Here is a 16,804-nt window from a genome sequence, read left to right as displayed (position 1 = left end):
GTATAGATGCATCTAAATTTTAAAGTTAAAGCAACTGGGTGAACCAGTGCAGCAGGCGTCAGATTAAAGGGTTTAGGTTGGCACTTATGGGGAAACTTTCATGCTAATTTGACCAAAACTGTCCAGGAAAACAAGTTTTGAGCAAGAGGTGGGGAACCTTTATCCACTGTTGCTCTCACTCATCTTTTTATTTTGTCAATTTCTCATTTTCTGCAAATAAATACTAAATGTTTGCTTGGATTTTCAGACATGTCAGTAGTTCGCAGAATAAAAGCTCATTTTACTCAAACATAAACCTATAAAAAGGAAAATCAGAAAAACTGATCATTTTAAGTGGTGTCTTGTTTCCAGAGCTGTATATATAAAAAGAGAAGAATAACTTGCTGATAAAAATTACAAGAACTAAGACATATTACGAGAATAAACTTGTATGAGAATAAAGTCTCGTCATGATTTTATTCTCAATATTTATTGTCATTATGACTTAATTCTCACTGTTTTCTTGTATTTTGATTTTATTATAATTTTACTCCTAATATGGCATCAAAACTCTGTTGTAGATCTTAAATATTAAAACTTAAGACCTGGGAATGACATATTAAAGGCCAACTGACATTTTAAAAATATATTTAAAGCTTTTTAGGGTCTTAATTTTAGATGAATTTTAAGGATGCGCTCACATCCAGAACTGATTCTGATTTTATTCACATAAATTATATAAAATGCATTAAATATAATCTAAAACGAAGCTGAATAATCTACGTCTAGAGCCTGCTGACATTTATTCTGGCGAGTTTCTACTGTATCAGCTGATGATATTTTATCCATGACGTCTTATTTATAAATGTTGACCAAACACTAAAGGTACAATGCTGCAGTTTGCAAATATTAGTTGTGATGGTATATCAGACAAATTACACGGCTTATGGAAAAGATTACTGATTTTAGCTCTTTTTCTCTCCAGAAAACTAATATTTAGGAAGCATAGCTGCTAACTTGTGTTAGAATTTCATGTACATAAAAATTAAGAGGAAAATTTGACTGAAAAGCAACAAAACGGACAAGATTTAAGCTGAATTCAGCAGAGAACATGTGGAGGAAGTGTGACACATGACTTTTTTCTGAGCACGTAGTGCTGACTGTTAACTTTGATCACGTTTTAACCCAAAAAGTTTTCTTCTTAGAAAGTGGAAGCTTTATGTCAGAGGTCTGTCCAGTTAAAATAAAGTCACAACAGCAGCTTCGACAAACATAAACAGTTTTAAAACCACATTTTAAAAATGTGTTAATTTAAAACTGGTTACTATCTAAATGTAATATATTCACACATTTTTATCAGTAATTTAGTTCAAAAGGTGAAAGAGATTCATTGAAAAGTGAACAGGGTATTGTTAAAATTAGAATTTGTTCTACATAAAAATAAATCATGAGTTTGTTACTTATTAGTAAAATCATTTATAAAAGTTAAGCAACACTGGTTTGAATCCCAGATACACAGACTTTCTTACTGCTGTTTTTTAGTTTCTCTTCAGTGATAAAAAGCATTTATGTGGCTGCAGCATGAGTTCGTACCTAAACGTCTCCAGAAATACCTCAAACTGTCACTAGATGCTCATTTTTTTATTTTCAAACTTTTTCTTAACCAGATAAAAATTCATAAGAATCACCTGGCCAAGAATGGAAGCAGGACGTGTCACAATAAAGACAGAAATAATAAAAATAGATACTAAGAATATATGAAATATTAACAATTTGACAGTAAAGTGTAAAAAACCAAACAGTGGAAAGATAAGATTTGGAACTCTGCTGACATCTATAATTTTATTATTTATTTAGTAGGTTTCTTTAGATAAAAGCTTCTGGAAAATATAAAAATAAACTGTTTTCAGATGTTGGTTAAGTACTTGACTGTTTATTCAGAGTGAAGCAGCCTCTCTCTTCTCACGCTGGATCGACTCCAGCTCCTTTCTCAGGGGAACTGATCTCAAGACGTTATTGATTTCTCACAATCAATCTGATTTCTCTGACCTCCGAGCTTAAAACTGAGCTTAGTTTTTCTTCTTATTGATCTCAACTCACAGATCAATAAAACATCTTGGTTGAGGCATTCACATCAGACTTTAAATTAATTAGATTTTACTAATGACTTAATGACATACATGACATTTATTAATGTTTTTAAATACAGTTTTGTGCTATTGGTTGGATGCAACATGTTTAATTTAAATGTCAATAGGAAATGTTTTGAAAACTTACATTTTCAGATTTCTAAACAATGCAGTAAGAATGTTTTTAAGTGCGTTTAAGGAAGAATGTTTTTAAGTGTGTTTAAGAAAATGTTTTTAAGTATTTAAGAAAATGTTTTTAAGTATTTAAGAAAGAATGTTTTTAAGTGCGTTTAAGGAAGAATGTTTTTAAGTATTTAAGAAAGAATGTTTTTAAGTGCGTTTAAGGAAGAATGTTTTTAAGTATTTAAGGAAGAATGTTTTTAAGTGCGTTTAAGGAAGAATGTTTTTAAGTGCGTTTAAGGAAGAATGTTAAGTATTTAAGAAAGAATGTTTTTAAGTGCATTTAAGAAAGAATGTTTTTAAGTGCGTTTAAGGAAGAATGTTTTTAAGTATTTAAGGAAGAATGTTTTTAAGTGCGTTTAAGGAAGAATGTTTTTAAGTGCGTTTAAGGAAGAATGTTAAGTATTTAAGAAAGAATGTTTTTAAGTGCATTTAAGAAAGAATGTTTTTAAGTGCGTTTAAGGAAGAATGTTTTTAAGTGCGTTTAAGGAAGAATGTTTTTAAGTATTTAAGAAAGAATGTTTTTAAGTGCGTTTAAACATTCACCTGGAGCTGCATCATTTAGATAACTTGTACTTTTCCAGTCCTACAACCTGGCAAAGTTTGACAGGCATTATGGCTCCAGATGCAGGTTCTACTAAACCGATTTATGGTTTTCTTCAAGGTCTGGAATGCTGGTTCTGGTTTAATGGGTAAGAACTAGAACAAAAGCAAACATGTTTGTCTAAACTTTAAACGATTCAAAGCGACCAGGAAAGAAAAATGTGCTGTAAGTGAAACTGCATCATGAATAATACGGTATAGTGATGCATTTACTGGCTGAATAAAATGGACAGATTTATTTTGTGATGCATTTAGTGAACCTACAAAGAAAAAAAAAATCTGACTTTCTTAGTATCGTTCTCTAAATCACTCCAAAAACTATTTTATCCAATTTTTAATTCTGTCCTTGAGACTTTTTGTCTTTGAAAGAAAAACCCATCAATTAAAATGCCATCTAGAGTTAGAAGACCAGCCGCAGTGATGTTTTTATAACGTCAGGGTTGTTTAATTATTGACCCGCAATGACCTTTGCTAACAATGAGATGCAACTAACATGCTGTAGTTTCACATTGTGGCCAGTAGGTGGTGGTGAAGGTTAAAGGCTTATTGTGTGAAATATTCAATAATCTGCAGTTTAATAGAAGCTAAAATATTATAGAAGCAAATACACATAAATTCAGTGTGTAAATGACCATAAAAAGTAAATAAATTAGTTTTTTTGCGTAATAATTAACTTTAATGTCTCTGTGTTGAAACTGAGATGAACAAAAATTATCATCATGTAAGAAATGTAGTAAATTTAGAAGAAATACGGTTGATTGAGTCTCTGAGACATTATGAAGAAAATTTAAAAAAATGTTGCTTAGCGCTGAGGTTTCTTTTGTTTTATTATCTGTGCTGTTTATTTACTTTCTTTTCTTTTGTAATTTATGTTTAGTCTGTTTTAATTATCTGAATAGACTTAGGTGATTTTTTTCCTTTTTTTCCCTTGAAATAAGAAATTTTTACTTCTAGTCTTAAAGTTTACTTTCTAACAGTGTTGTGGTACTCGAAGTTGGTCTTGGTCTTAAGACCGGTCTTAAGACCATTTTTTGATGGTCTCGGTCTCGTCTCGGACTCGACCGCATTTGGTCTCGGTCTTGTCTCGGTCTCGGGCGCTGAGGACTCGGCATTTTATTTCAAGACCAGTCAAGACCGCAACTGTGAAAATATAACTAAACGTACAGCATACTGTCCACTTTATTTGTTAACATCTTTGTTTTCAGTGGATGCAAAACGCACCGATTAAAATCCAAGCAACTACGTGTTTCTGTTACTCCCCCCTCCCCTCCCCACCTTTCACTCGCGCGCGGCGCTCCAGGACATGCGCAGTGGTTTCCTCTCAGCGGCAGAAAATGTTTGTCTAATCGTCAGTAATATAATAGCGCTGCATAAATAGTAAGAAATCCGATGGCCACAGCTAACTCAGCAGCGCTTCGCTTTCACAGACGGTGGGGACAACGTCTAACTTTTTTCGTCACTTAGAAAAGTAGCTCAAAGAAGGTAAGCTCCGTTAACGTGATGTTATCAAAGCTAGCTGTACAGAGACACATAAGCATTGTGATGAAAAATGTTATCACTCACTGCCTGAATTATTGTGCGGAGGTGTTGACTGACTTGTCGCATATATGGGACAACGCTATGTCCAAAAGTCTGCAATATAGTGAGGTGACATTCAGAAACAGTCGATTCTTCTCCACGGCTCTTTACTTATTAGATAGGACTGGAGTGTCACTGAGAGCCGTTGTTCTATCAGATAGCCATACGCTGTCAGGATAGCATACATGCATTAAACATTAAGAAATCCGACCGTCAGAGGAGTTGTCAGTTCACCATACGCAGCAAGTTATGATGAACTTAAGTCATTAAATTGTTTTCAATGATAACTATATAGATATACATGTGTTGTCATGGTTTCAAAGTGTATTTAAAGCAGGTCTGGCTGCAGCTGGAGTCAACTACAACACAGGCCCGTGTAAAACTCACTTAACCGCTAAGTCAGGATGCCATACACAGTTAATAACAAAGTGTATGACGATCTACGTCATGATTCTATGTTGTTGATTAAATGAAATCTTATGGTAATGACGTGTCTGACAGATGTAGCCGGTGTTCTATCAGATAGCCATACGCTGCCAGAATAGCATACATGCAGTGAGTACCATGCCAGCGCATGCGCATTAAGTCCGACCGTCAGTGTAGTTGTCAGTATACGCAACAAGTCATGACGAAAATAAGTAATTAAATTGTTTATAATATGACATAATGTGATAACTAGATGGATATACATTCGTTGTCGTGGTTTCAAAGTGTTTAAAGCAGGTCTGGCTGCAGCTGGATGCCATACAACTGTGAATAACTGTTAATAATGATCTACGTCATGATTCTATGTTGCTGATTAAATAAAATCATATGGTAATGACAGCATATGCATATCTGAGCTAAGCGTACGACTATCTGACAACGTATGCTGATCTGACAGAACACCCGTTCTTTGTTCTAGTAATGCTCTGTGTACACTGCATCATTTAATTATGTACGTTAATATTTAAATTAACAAATAACTAAAACACAAGAACGAAAGAGCACGCAGAGCATGCACATTGCTCTTTGGTTGTTTTTGTTCAAAGTGGCAGCTGTAATGTCTGCCATGGTGTCAGACTACCTGGCTTCATGTACTGGGATAGAGAGTGAAAACAGTCACGATGAGCGCCTTCTGTTTGGTTACTTCTTGCTTGTTGCTCCTTGGTCAGTGTTCATGGTTGAGCGTTATTTACCGTCAGGGCATTGCCTCAATTGCTATGTTTAATGGTGCAGACAGTGGTGGCTTCTTATATGAGCAATATGGGCAAATGCCCAGGGCGTTATGTTTTTAGGGATGGCACGAGACCATCACACTTTTTAGCACATAAATGGAATATTTAATATTGGTAAAATGTATTAAGTATTTAATATCTAGGTGTTTTATGGGAATATGGATCTTTCAGATTATTTTGAGAAGCAATTTCGATCATATTTTACATTTTATTGTGTCATGTAGCGCGGGCCGCTGGTCTTGGTCTTGACTCGGTCTCGACTCCCTTCGGTCTTGGTCTTGACTTGGTCTCGGACCCCAAAAGTCTTGGTCTTGTCTCGGTCTCGATACACTCTGGTCTTGGTCTTGTCTTGGTCTCGGGTTAGGTGGTCTTGAACACAACACTGCTTTCTAACTATTGATATTCTAGTTTCTAGAATATATTTATAATCAGTAATATTTTCTTAATATCAAGCTTTAATATCCTGCTGAGACAATTAAGTACAAAACACTTCAGTAAAATATTCTAAAAATAAACTGACCTTGTCAGAAAGCAAACAGGCATAAATCTCTTTAATCTGAGATATTTAATCTTACTTAGATTTCTGTTTTAGTACTATATATATATATATATAATTATATTTATAGTAGTATATATATATATATATATATACTACTATATATAAATTATAGTATTTATAATTGTACTTTTGTTTTGTTTTTCTTTTGCTTCTTTTTGTTTTGTTTGTATTTCTTCTAATTCATGTAAAGCACGTTGAAATGCCTCGCTACTGAAAATGTGCTATATAAATAAAATTGCCTTATTACCTAATGTAAACATTTCAGTAAATATAATGTACAAAAACAAATGTCACATTTAAGTGAAAATATTGCAAAAATGTTTTGCAAATATTTCTAAATTATCTCCTCAAAATCAGTGATTTTGATTGCAAAGAAAATTACAAAAACAATCACAAAACCCTGAAGGAATAGATGTTCAATATTGTGTAATTTAAAAAGTACTTACTGAAACCAAACATAGCTTCCTAATTAATATTCTAACAGCTTGTTGGTGGGTTTTATTGGTACGTTTTGGCACACTGCCCCTTTAAGAACATTCAGGATGTTGACCTGACCCAAAATGGTTCTGATTTTGACCCAGAGAGGTTTGACTTCCTTATCAGCAGTGAAGAAAGTGCAGGCTTAGGCCCGGCCCACGTTGATTACAGGAGCTGCTGCAGCGGACTCTGACCCACTCAGCAGCAGCATGTTTGTGCAGAGACGTGGCCGACCTCTTTGTCTCCTCGTACAATGACAGACGGTCTGGTGCGGCGCTTTGAGGAACTGCAGAAACTTGTAAGTACGTTTAAACACCCAGCAGTCGCCTGAGTGATTGATTTCCTGAACTGACAGAAAATCAGAGCACATAAAGTTTTGCTCTGAAGTTTTTGTTGTAGTTTTGAACATTTTAGAGAAAAGTGAGACCTAGAGAGACGTGCAGAATGTACTCTACTTAAATCAATAAATTACTGACACAATTTCCTCCAAAACTTCAAAATAAGAGCCGTGAGGCATCTATTCTATGCTTTTGACTTAAATAACTAATTGTAAAGTTAATTAAAATAAGCTGCCAGACTAAAATTAGCCTGGATAACATTAATAAAGGGTAGATGTCAGAATTCTGAGATTAAAGTCAGAATTAGAAAAAAAAAACAAATCAAAATTCTGAGATTAAAAACATAATTTGGAGGAGAAAAAGTCAGAATTCTGAAATTAAATGCATAATTCTGATTAAAGGCATAATTCTGAGGGAAAAAGACAATTGTGAAAAAAATCTGAATTTTGAGATTAAAGTCAGAATCATTTTTTTTCTTCAGTGGCACTACTCCTCTTCCTGTCAGTTCAGTGAGCTGTGTTAAAGTAAAGCCTGAACTCCAATAAGCAAATGAAGCTTTCAGCTCTATCGTCTTCATGTCTCTGCGTTTCCCCCTGTAGGTATGACAGACCTCTAGGCGGATCCGGCTGAAGCATGGCGCTGCAGGTGCACCTCCTGGCCTGTGCCTTTGGCCTGGGCTCCTGGGTGGCGGTGAACGGCCTGTGGGTGGAGCTTCCCCTCATCGTCAACGCTCTGCCTGAAGGCTGGGAGCTCCCCTCGTACCTCACGGTCATCATCCAGCTGGCCAACCTGGGCCCCCTGCTGGTCACCCTCATGCACAAACTGCGCCCCGGTCGTCTCAACGAGCGCGCCGTCATTTACTCCGTCCTCGCCATCGGCATCGTCTCCTGCATCCTGCTCGTCTTCTTCTGGGACAAAACGACGGTTGTGGCGGGGGCGTCGCGCAGCACCGCCTTCTTCATCATCACCTTCTTCCTCTCTCTGGTGGACTGCACATCTTCAGTGACATTCCTGCCTTTTATGATGCAGCTTCCAGCTAAATACATCACCACCTACTTCATTGGAGAAGGGCTGAGTGGTTTCATCCCCGGGATCATTGCTTTGGCGCAAGGCGTCGGCATGGCCAAGTGCGTCAACAGCTCTCACGCGTCAGGAAACCACTCAGACGAGGAAGTGTGGTCATTGCAAACACAGTACCTTCCTCCAAACTTCTCCACACAGGTGTTCTTCTCCTTCCTGGCAGCCATGATGTGCATTAGCTTGGCTGCGTTCGTTGGGCTGAACAGGCTGCCTAGGACATACGAGCTGTCTACGGAAAACCTTGTGCCGGACACAGTGGGCACGGTCAGCTCTGGGCTGGACAACCCAGCAGCAGAAACTGATGGCAAGAAAAGTGAGCAGGGAGAAGAGAAGAGCAAAGCTCTGCTGGCTGAACCACAACACTCCATTTCCCAGCTGGTCTTCATGTACCTCCTAGTGGTTTGGGTCAACGCTCTGACTAATGGACTGCTGCCATCGGTCCAGACGTACTCCTGCATGTCGTATGGGAATCTTGCCTATCATCTGTCTGCAGCTTTGGCCTCAGTGGCCAACCCAGTGGCCTGCACTATTGCAATGTTCTTCCAGAACAGGTAAAAAAATACTCTTCACAGAATTTAAGTCATGAAACATGAAGCACCGCAAAGCGCTGACGCTACAGTAAGTGCGTACAAACTTTTTGTCATGAACGAGCTGCCCAAAAATATATTATTTTTAAAAACCAAAACCACCAAAAATACTGTTTTTTTCATCTACTCAGCCACAAATTATACATGAATTATTTTAATTAAACATAAAGTAATCTGATTTTTTGGGGGGAGAAACAGGTCCAAACAGGTTTGATTGAGAAAAAACTGAAAAGTAAAAACAGGATCATTTGAAAAGACTTGCTGTATTTATCCAAGTTTTAATACAGCAATGAAAAGCAGTAATTTAGAGTATAAATCAATGAGCAGATGTGGTTCTACTTACCATGAAAATAGGAAAAGCTTTGTTTGTTTGTCACTTTGTTTTGCATCTAACATTTCTGTGAATAGATTTTGATTTAAAAGTCGTAGTTTGGCCCTAATTTATAGAATTGTGTTTGGGAGGCCAGATAAAATAAGTCGAGGGGCCGCAAATGGCCCCCACACCTCACTTTAAACACCCTTGCTCTACAGGTAGAGTAATTAGTAATGCGGAATAACAAGAGGACCCTTGCTGCTTATATTGGATTTCATAAGGAAAACAGAAGTCAGGTGCTATAAATCAACTTCTGTTGATTAACAAGCAAAACAAGCCAGCAATGAAAAAACTGAACTCAGACAGGCTATGGAGAGAAAGATTGAAAAAAAACATTTAAGACATTGCATCCCAGCAAATTCTGGGATGTTCAGAAGAAAATGAGAAAAAGACTGAAAGCACATTTTGGCTTATTATTTGGAAAAGTTGCCAAAAGAAGTTTCTCCATAAAGGAATTTGCCAACTTCCAACTGCAGGAACTTCAAGATTTCTGGTTCACTGACATTTGGACAAATTAGACCAACATAGAAAAGTTTGGCCATGATACACAAATTGAGGTGAAGATTTTGGCTTTTTTAAAAATCCATATCCAAGTTGATCTGGTAGGGTCACAGGCTGCGTGCTTTCAGAGCCACCAAAGAGAAGTGGCTCATAACTTTCAGCATTCACTTGAGCAATACGCTGACGAATCATTTTGAGGGGATTTCCACTGTATCTGGGTGATCCAAGTATCATGCCTGTCCTGCAGGCTGCCTGAATACATTTAGTACCTCAAATCCTACTGAAGTTGAACCAATTTCCTCGTGGTATGATCTACATCAGAGTCATCTGATCAGATAATCTAATCAGGCACAAATAGACTGTGCTGTGTCATTATGTCACAGTAGTTCTGAAATCCAGATTTAGCCTTGGAGCTCATGGTAGTCACAGATCTATGATTACCTCCAGAGTTGGACCAGAGGAGTCATTTTGGTGGGTCGACTTCAACCCCCCATCCTGTGTCAATGTCCCAAAGAACATCAGCGAAGAAGTAAAAGAAAAGCAAACGAAAAATGAATAATGGTGTGCATTTCCATCAACCAGATGGAAATGCTGTGGTGTTACTGTAAAAGCATAACACTACAACGGCGTATTAGGGCCATTGTAGATGGGAAAAAAATCTAAATTTCTGCCAAAATAATCTCAGAAATGTTCTAAAATAAATAAATAATGTTGAAAATTTTTTTCTAGAAATTTTTTGAGATTAATCTCAAAATTTCTAATTTTCTTTCTTGCAAACTTTTGACTTTTGGAGCTTAGAAATGTCCCTGTTCTTTCTTGAAAGCTTATTCACAAATTTTCTGATTTATTTTGGCAGAAATTTAGTCATTTCTCTTTCAATCTACTACGGAAGCAATACATCAATCTATAATCCTACTAACAGACAAATTAGAAAAATTCCACCAAAGTGGGCGGAGCCAATATACACTGAGGGGCGTGGCCAAGTTTAACAGTGAGAAGTGATTTGTGGGTTGTGATTGGTTCTTTTTCATCTAAGAATACTCTGATTGGATGACATAGTGAACACAGTTGGTTTTGTGTGTCAATGTGCTTTGAAAGACACATATTTCTGGCCTTCTTGGTGTTCCATAGATGAGAAGCAGGAATGTCAGACGTGAATTTAGCTACCGACTGTGAGATATAAATGCAAAACACCACAAATTATTGTTTGTTTGCATGAATATATGTGCTCACATTAGTTTCACTTCATGATCAGCTTGGTGGCATGAAGACAGCGATGCAGAAATGCAGTTTTTGAGCAAAACTGCATAAAAAGTCACGGTGTTAAAACATCCACATTCCCCCTTGTGTGTGATGCTTATGGTTCAACCCAAGTAGGGCAGCACTAAGCAAGAATTAAACAAGTCTACACAAAAGTAATTTGCACAAAAACACACCGTTAAGGTCCAATTTCGACACTTTATCTGCAAAAAAGGTTTATTTTTCTGGTTTTGTTACGTTTTAACACAGTTTTGTATAAAAAAATGTCTGAAGATTTTACCTGAAACAAGGAGGACCAAATTTTCCACTTATTGCAGCTAATGGTGGTGCCACAAGCCAGTGAATCACGGAGTGCGTTTAATTTTTTCCCATGACTGTGTTGACAGCGCAGTGCATCATCAGGACATTAGTCATAAATTCCCCAGGCTCTGCGGGTTGTGGGGTTGCGTCTCTGTGGAGTCGCTTTGCTTCAGACAGCTGTCTCTACATCACATCGCTATCTGGGGAGACTATTTGGTTTCTTTCTCAGGTTTATAAAAAACTCTACAAAATTCTTTTTTTATCACAAGTCATTTCCTTTGAAAGGTCACCAGAAAAAAGATAAATTTGTCACCAGGTTTGATTACAGCAACAAAAATTTGTTTTAGTGTACTGACTAAAAATATTCATACCCCTGGCAGATTTAAAATTATTTTCATTCAAAACATTATCATAAGCTTTCTGCATGCCTCTTCTGGTATACTGACTATTTATCTTTAGTGATCAGCTACACTTTGCCATCAACCTAATTTTTAGCTCCCAAAACATTTATTTTCCCCTCAGAATCAATCCGGGACTTTGGCAAGGCGTCTCCAAAATGTTAGTCTGTGTGTTACATAATAATAATAATACTTAAAATGATTACTTTAACACAAACTTCATGCAGAAAGACTCCATGCAGGGATTCAAACCCAGGACTTTCTTTCTGTAAAGCAACAATGCTACGAACTGTGCTAACAATATACTGAAGGCAACGTAACTTCAGATTAGGGCTACAGCTAACAATTATTTTTGTTATCAAGTTATCTATCAATTATTCTTATAATTTATCAATTAATCAGATGAGAAGATTTGCATATTTTAAAATTTTTCATTTAAGCATTTAAGCCCTTTTCATCCAATATTAGAAATACATTAAAAGATGCAAACAAGCAATCAAATTCCTTCTACAAATAAGAAAATAAACATTTACATAACATAATATAGCATTGCTTTAGTGCTTGATTGTTTGCAGCAAAGGATGTATCTTCAGAGAAAAAATACTTTTAACATCAAAATGTGAAAAGTTGAGTCATTTCTGCTTGGCCTAACATCAGGAATAACCTGATAACTCTTTTTTAAATTAATTTATTAATAATTAGATGGCCAAAGGTAATTTTTGTTGCTGAATTTGAACCGGTTGAAAGACAGGAAAGATCTCTGGTAGCAGTCTGTATTACAGTAAATCTGAAGAAGCCTCTGACTGAAGATACTCTATTTTAGTTAATGATTAATCACTTACTAAATTAATTGATGATTGTTCCTGTAAAATCAAAGTGGATCTTCAAAAGATAACCTGCCTTAGTCTTTCATTTGTATCAGGAGACTGCAGCTGACTGCCTTTGTTTGTCTTCAGGTCTCTGATGTTTCTTAGATTCCTGACCTTGCTGGGTACAGGCTTCGGGGGCTACAACATGGCCATGGCGGCTCTGAGTCCCTGTCCTTTGCTGCGTGGGTCTGCTCTGGGAGAGGCCATCATTGTGAGTGAAATCACTGAGTCATTATTTATCAGTGTTTTTATCAGAAAGGTGATAACGTTCAGCTCCTTCATCACGGCTGATGACGAAACGACGTTTAATTGTGTCACTATGTTCCCGTTTAACCACTGAGATAAGCAGGTGTTTTATCCCCACCAGGTGCTCTCTTGGCTCTTGTTCACTGGGACGATGTCTTACGTTAAGGTGATGGTGGGAGTCATCCTGAGAGACCGCAGCCACAGCGCCCTCGTGTGGTGTGGAGCTGCAGCACAGATGGGCTCGCTGGTCGGCTCCGTCACCATGTTCCCGCTGGTTAACGTTTACCGGCTCTTCAAGTCGGGAGACTTCTGCAACACCGAGTGTCCGTTATGACAGTCGGCCTGAACATCTCAAGACTCTCAAGTACAAAAACAGATCTGCACTTCAGGACGTTTGTGTATTTAATTACTTTATAGCAGCAAAACGCCAAAATGTACGACAGAGTGTTAGGGCTAGGCTAAGAAAAAATAAAAATAAGAGGTAACACTTTATTATGAAGGGGTGTGCATAAGACTGACATGACAGTGTCATAAACATAACACCTGTTATGAACATGAGGCAGTCTTCATTCATTCTGTAAATAATGACACTGTTAATGCAAAGTTTCATTGGAACCTGCTTTAAAAGTCCATTAAAAGTCTGAACTTTGCATTAAAAGTGCCATTATTCACCTAATTACGCTTCATGACAACAGTCATAAATATTCATGAAGACTCCTTCATGTTCATAACAGGTGTTATATTTGTGACAGTGTCATGTCAGTTTTATGCACACCAATTCAAAAATAAATACATTTACAAAAAATGGCATGAAATTACAAGAAAGTTAGAATGAAGTTGTGTGAAAATAAAGTCAAAATAATAAGTAAATAAAGTCTTAATGTTAGGAGAATAAAGTCAATATTAGCAGAATAAAGTTGTAGCAGTAATATGAGAATAAAGTCAGAATCACATGAATAAAGTCATAATATTACAAAAAATAAAGTCAACATAATACGTAGATAAAGTTGTAATGTTATGTCATAATATTTTGAGAATAAAATCATAAAATTACCAAAAATAAGGTTGTATTAAACATGTCAGCATCTGGTTATTATAATAATGTTATTCTGATGTCTTAAGAGATTAACCATTTCCTTATTTGTAAAACCAAATATCAAAGTATAATTTCACACCACAGTGGTAAGGCAGCGTTTCTGTCAAATTTACGACTTTATTCTTGTATTATTTTTACTTCATTCTCATAATTTTATTTTATTATTATTTGTTCTTAAACTTGGCTCTATTACTCTGTCTCTAAAAGCTCCATGACTTCTTGTGCAATAATTTCAGATTATTATTATTATTATTAATGTTATTACTTTTAAAAACACAGCCTTCCGTAGGTGATAATCTAAAACCCAAAAACCGTCTGCCATCAGTTCACAGGACTAAAATCATGACTGATGCTGATAATTTTCACTCTGCTAAGTTTGTATAAATGTTTACTTTTATGCAGAGAAAATCTATAACCTTTCAAGTGAGTATCTACTGAATGGACGGATCCTGCATTGTACTTTCTGACCAGCAGATGTCACAAACACACTTTTAAAAGACAAATACACTCGTCAGTGAAACGCATCCATTCCACCTGTAACCTCAACATTTTAAAGCACTTTGCAACTTAATAACTTAAACTATTCTTCTTTACATCTAAATCAACATTTCAGGTGAAATCGTGATTTTTACTCCTAATTTTGCTTTTAATCTCAATCACCACCTTCATCCAGTGTGTTGTAGCCAGATTATAAAAGTTTCTTCAAGGTTGAATGTGTTTAATTTAGGGCCTTTTAATCCTGATTAAAAGTTATGAGCTGCAATAAAGATAAAAAATATGTTTAATTTTATTTAATATCTCATATAAAATGCAGCTTTGTTAATTTAAAATGTTTTTCAGCTCTGGGAATGATCTTACTGAAGAATAATTTCAGTACCTTAATACAGTGTAAAAAAGCTAAAGGAGAACAATGGATGAATAAACACACATTTCAGATATATTTAAATATAATTTAGGAACAATTACAGATCATCTGACCATATTTAAGATTTCTAAGGCACAGCATTGAGATTATTAAATGAAATAATTTTTAAAGATTTTGTTTAGACTGTGCAGAAACCCAGTTAATCATAAACATTAAATATTCAATTACATTCAAATTCAAAGATACTTTATTGACTCTAAAATGAAAATTAATATTGCATTTTTTTGTCAAATATTTTAGAAATGCTCTGAAAAATCTGCAAATAAACATGTGTCCACTGTACAGTGATGCTAACTGCACTGAAATAAAATATATGACTTTATAATTAAAACATCTCTGTAGTAATTTTGTGGTTGCTATAAAATAAAAATAAAACTTGATTTTCAGCAATGCCTCTCTTTCACAGACCTCTGCTTCTAATATTAAATAATCAGGCTGAAAAGTTACAATGTTATATGGGATTGAAAACTGGCACCAAATTATATTCAATGCGTCTCTAGATTTAGTTAGCTGTGACTGTTTTAATCTAATCCAGGGTGACAAAAGTTTAGTCACAAAATCATAAAGTCAAAACTACCAATGGGTCAAAAACTGTCACTTTCTTCTTTAATTTGCAATATTTTAATAAAACTAAGCAGCTCAATTTTTCATGTAGGAAAGCAAAACTAGAAAATCACTTCTGCATGTTTGCCTCATTAAGACAGTCTGCAGATGATTTGTTACTAAACTGGAACAAAATTTACAGAAGCTGATCTTTTCTCAGCACAAGAAAAGGATTATAGTCACTCTGTCTGAAAACATCTTCTGTATTTGGTCAAATCTAATGAACCAATTCAATAAATTAAAGTTTGCTTTAGAGTAAAAGTCACTGAATAAATAGGGTGAAATATAGATTTGCGATGAAATTAAAGAAAATGGAAAAAGCCTGCTTTTTAAAAGATGAATATTTTATGTTTGAACGTAACTTTTTTGTCTATAATAATAAAAAATAAAATAATCACCATCTCTATCAACCGCTTTTGTTGTGGAGGGAGAAATTTGTCCCATTCTTGAATTGCAGTCGAGGGCCATTAAGTGGCCCCAGCGCCACACTTTGGACATCCCTGATCTAATCTATGAAGAACAACAACAAATAGGCTCCAACAGATTTCTGCAACATGTTGCTGACACACTGTTGCAGCAATATTTAAAAAAATTCAACTTCTGTGATAAATCCACTATTATATATTTCATAAATGATTTTGCATATTGCAAGTTGGGCTAAATTTTTTTTCCTTCCACTTTACTACTTAAAACCAACAACTTATTTTAACGTTAAACGACATGCAGGGGAGATAACAAACCGTCCCAGAAGAGTAAAATACCCAATAATCAGCAATTGGACGACCCATTCCATGAAATATCTGAAAGACGGAGCCGCCAGCGTTTCGAGGAGAACCACGAGGACCAGAGGGTGGTTTCCCCTCAGCAGCTGTTCTCCGTCCTGACCCTTCAGTCGGAGAGCGAGAGGATCCCCGGCCGAGGCCTGTGGGCCGGGGGGAGGAGTCTAATTACTGACGCTCAGCGGGGGCCGATGGCTGTTGCTCCTGCCGCTGGTCACTTGGGAGCTTTTTTGACCCCGACACGGAGTAAAAACAAAAAGATAAGGAAGGCCACAATTAGCCCTACGCAGCCTGCGGGGCTCGGGATCAGTGGAGGAGAAGCACAGATGGGACTTTCTCACTTGGATTTGCTGAATCCACATTGCAGCGTGTACAAACCGAGCAGAAATCACTGCACACGGCTGCAGATGCGAGTTTGCAGAATGGGGTTGTACAAAATCTTAAAGGCGACCCGGTATGTCTACATGGTCAACACAAAACATGTTCATTACTTTTTATTGCACAAAATCATTCTTGGATAATAATATTTCAGAATGAGTTATTTTAGGGTCTCTTGTCAGGCCACCCAACTCAACGTTTACACACACACGTGAAAATGGCTGCAAACAGATGCACAAATATACAACTGTTGAAAAGCAGAAGTAGAGCCTCCTGCACGGCCAGGTAGATTGCAGCAAGTGGTTTCTGGATGATAAATCAACAACAAAACATTAGTCTTTTCCAGCAG

General features: G+C 36.4%; 1 protein-coding gene across 1 annotated transcript; it reads left to right on the top strand.

The window, feature by feature from the left end:
* The first annotated feature begins 6,817 nt into the window (after positions 1 to 6,817).
* slc52a3-1 (solute carrier family 52 member 3-1) lies at positions 6,818 to 15,695 on the top strand. The gene is made up of 4 exons (XM_014985359.2): positions 6,818 to 7,020; positions 7,660 to 8,691; positions 12,516 to 12,639; positions 12,796 to 15,695. The coding sequence occupies exons 2-4, from the start codon at positions 7,694 to 7,696 to the stop codon at positions 13,006 to 13,008; spliced, it is 1,335 nt and encodes a 444-aa protein (XP_014840845.2). The 5' UTR covers positions 6,818 to 7,020; positions 7,660 to 7,693; the 3' UTR covers positions 13,009 to 15,695.
* Positions 15,696 to 16,804: the final 1,109 nt, after the last annotated feature.

The sequence above is a fragment of the Poecilia mexicana genome, unplaced genomic scaffold (genome assembly GCF_051168715.1).
Source record: "Poecilia mexicana isolate PSO_F unplaced genomic scaffold, ASM5116871v1 scaffold_7, whole genome shotgun sequence".
NCBI classification, from domain to species: domain Eukaryota; kingdom Metazoa; phylum Chordata; class Actinopteri; order Cyprinodontiformes; family Poeciliidae; genus Poecilia; species Poecilia mexicana.
This window is presented reverse-complemented; position numbering and strand designations above follow the sequence as displayed.

Coding starts and splice junctions, on each gene's coding strand:
- slc52a3-1 (XM_014985359.2), top strand. CDS start 7,694: ATGGCGCTGCAGGTGCACCTCCTGGCCTGTGCCTTTGGCCTGGGCTCC. Junction 8,692..12,515: donor GCAATGTTCTTCCAGAACAG/GTAAAAAAATAC, acceptor GTTTGTCTTCAG/GTCTCTGATGTTTCTTAGAT. Junction 12,640..12,795: donor CTCTGGGAGAGGCCATCATT/GTGAGTGAAATC, acceptor TATCCCCACCAG/GTGCTCTCTTGGCTCTTGTT.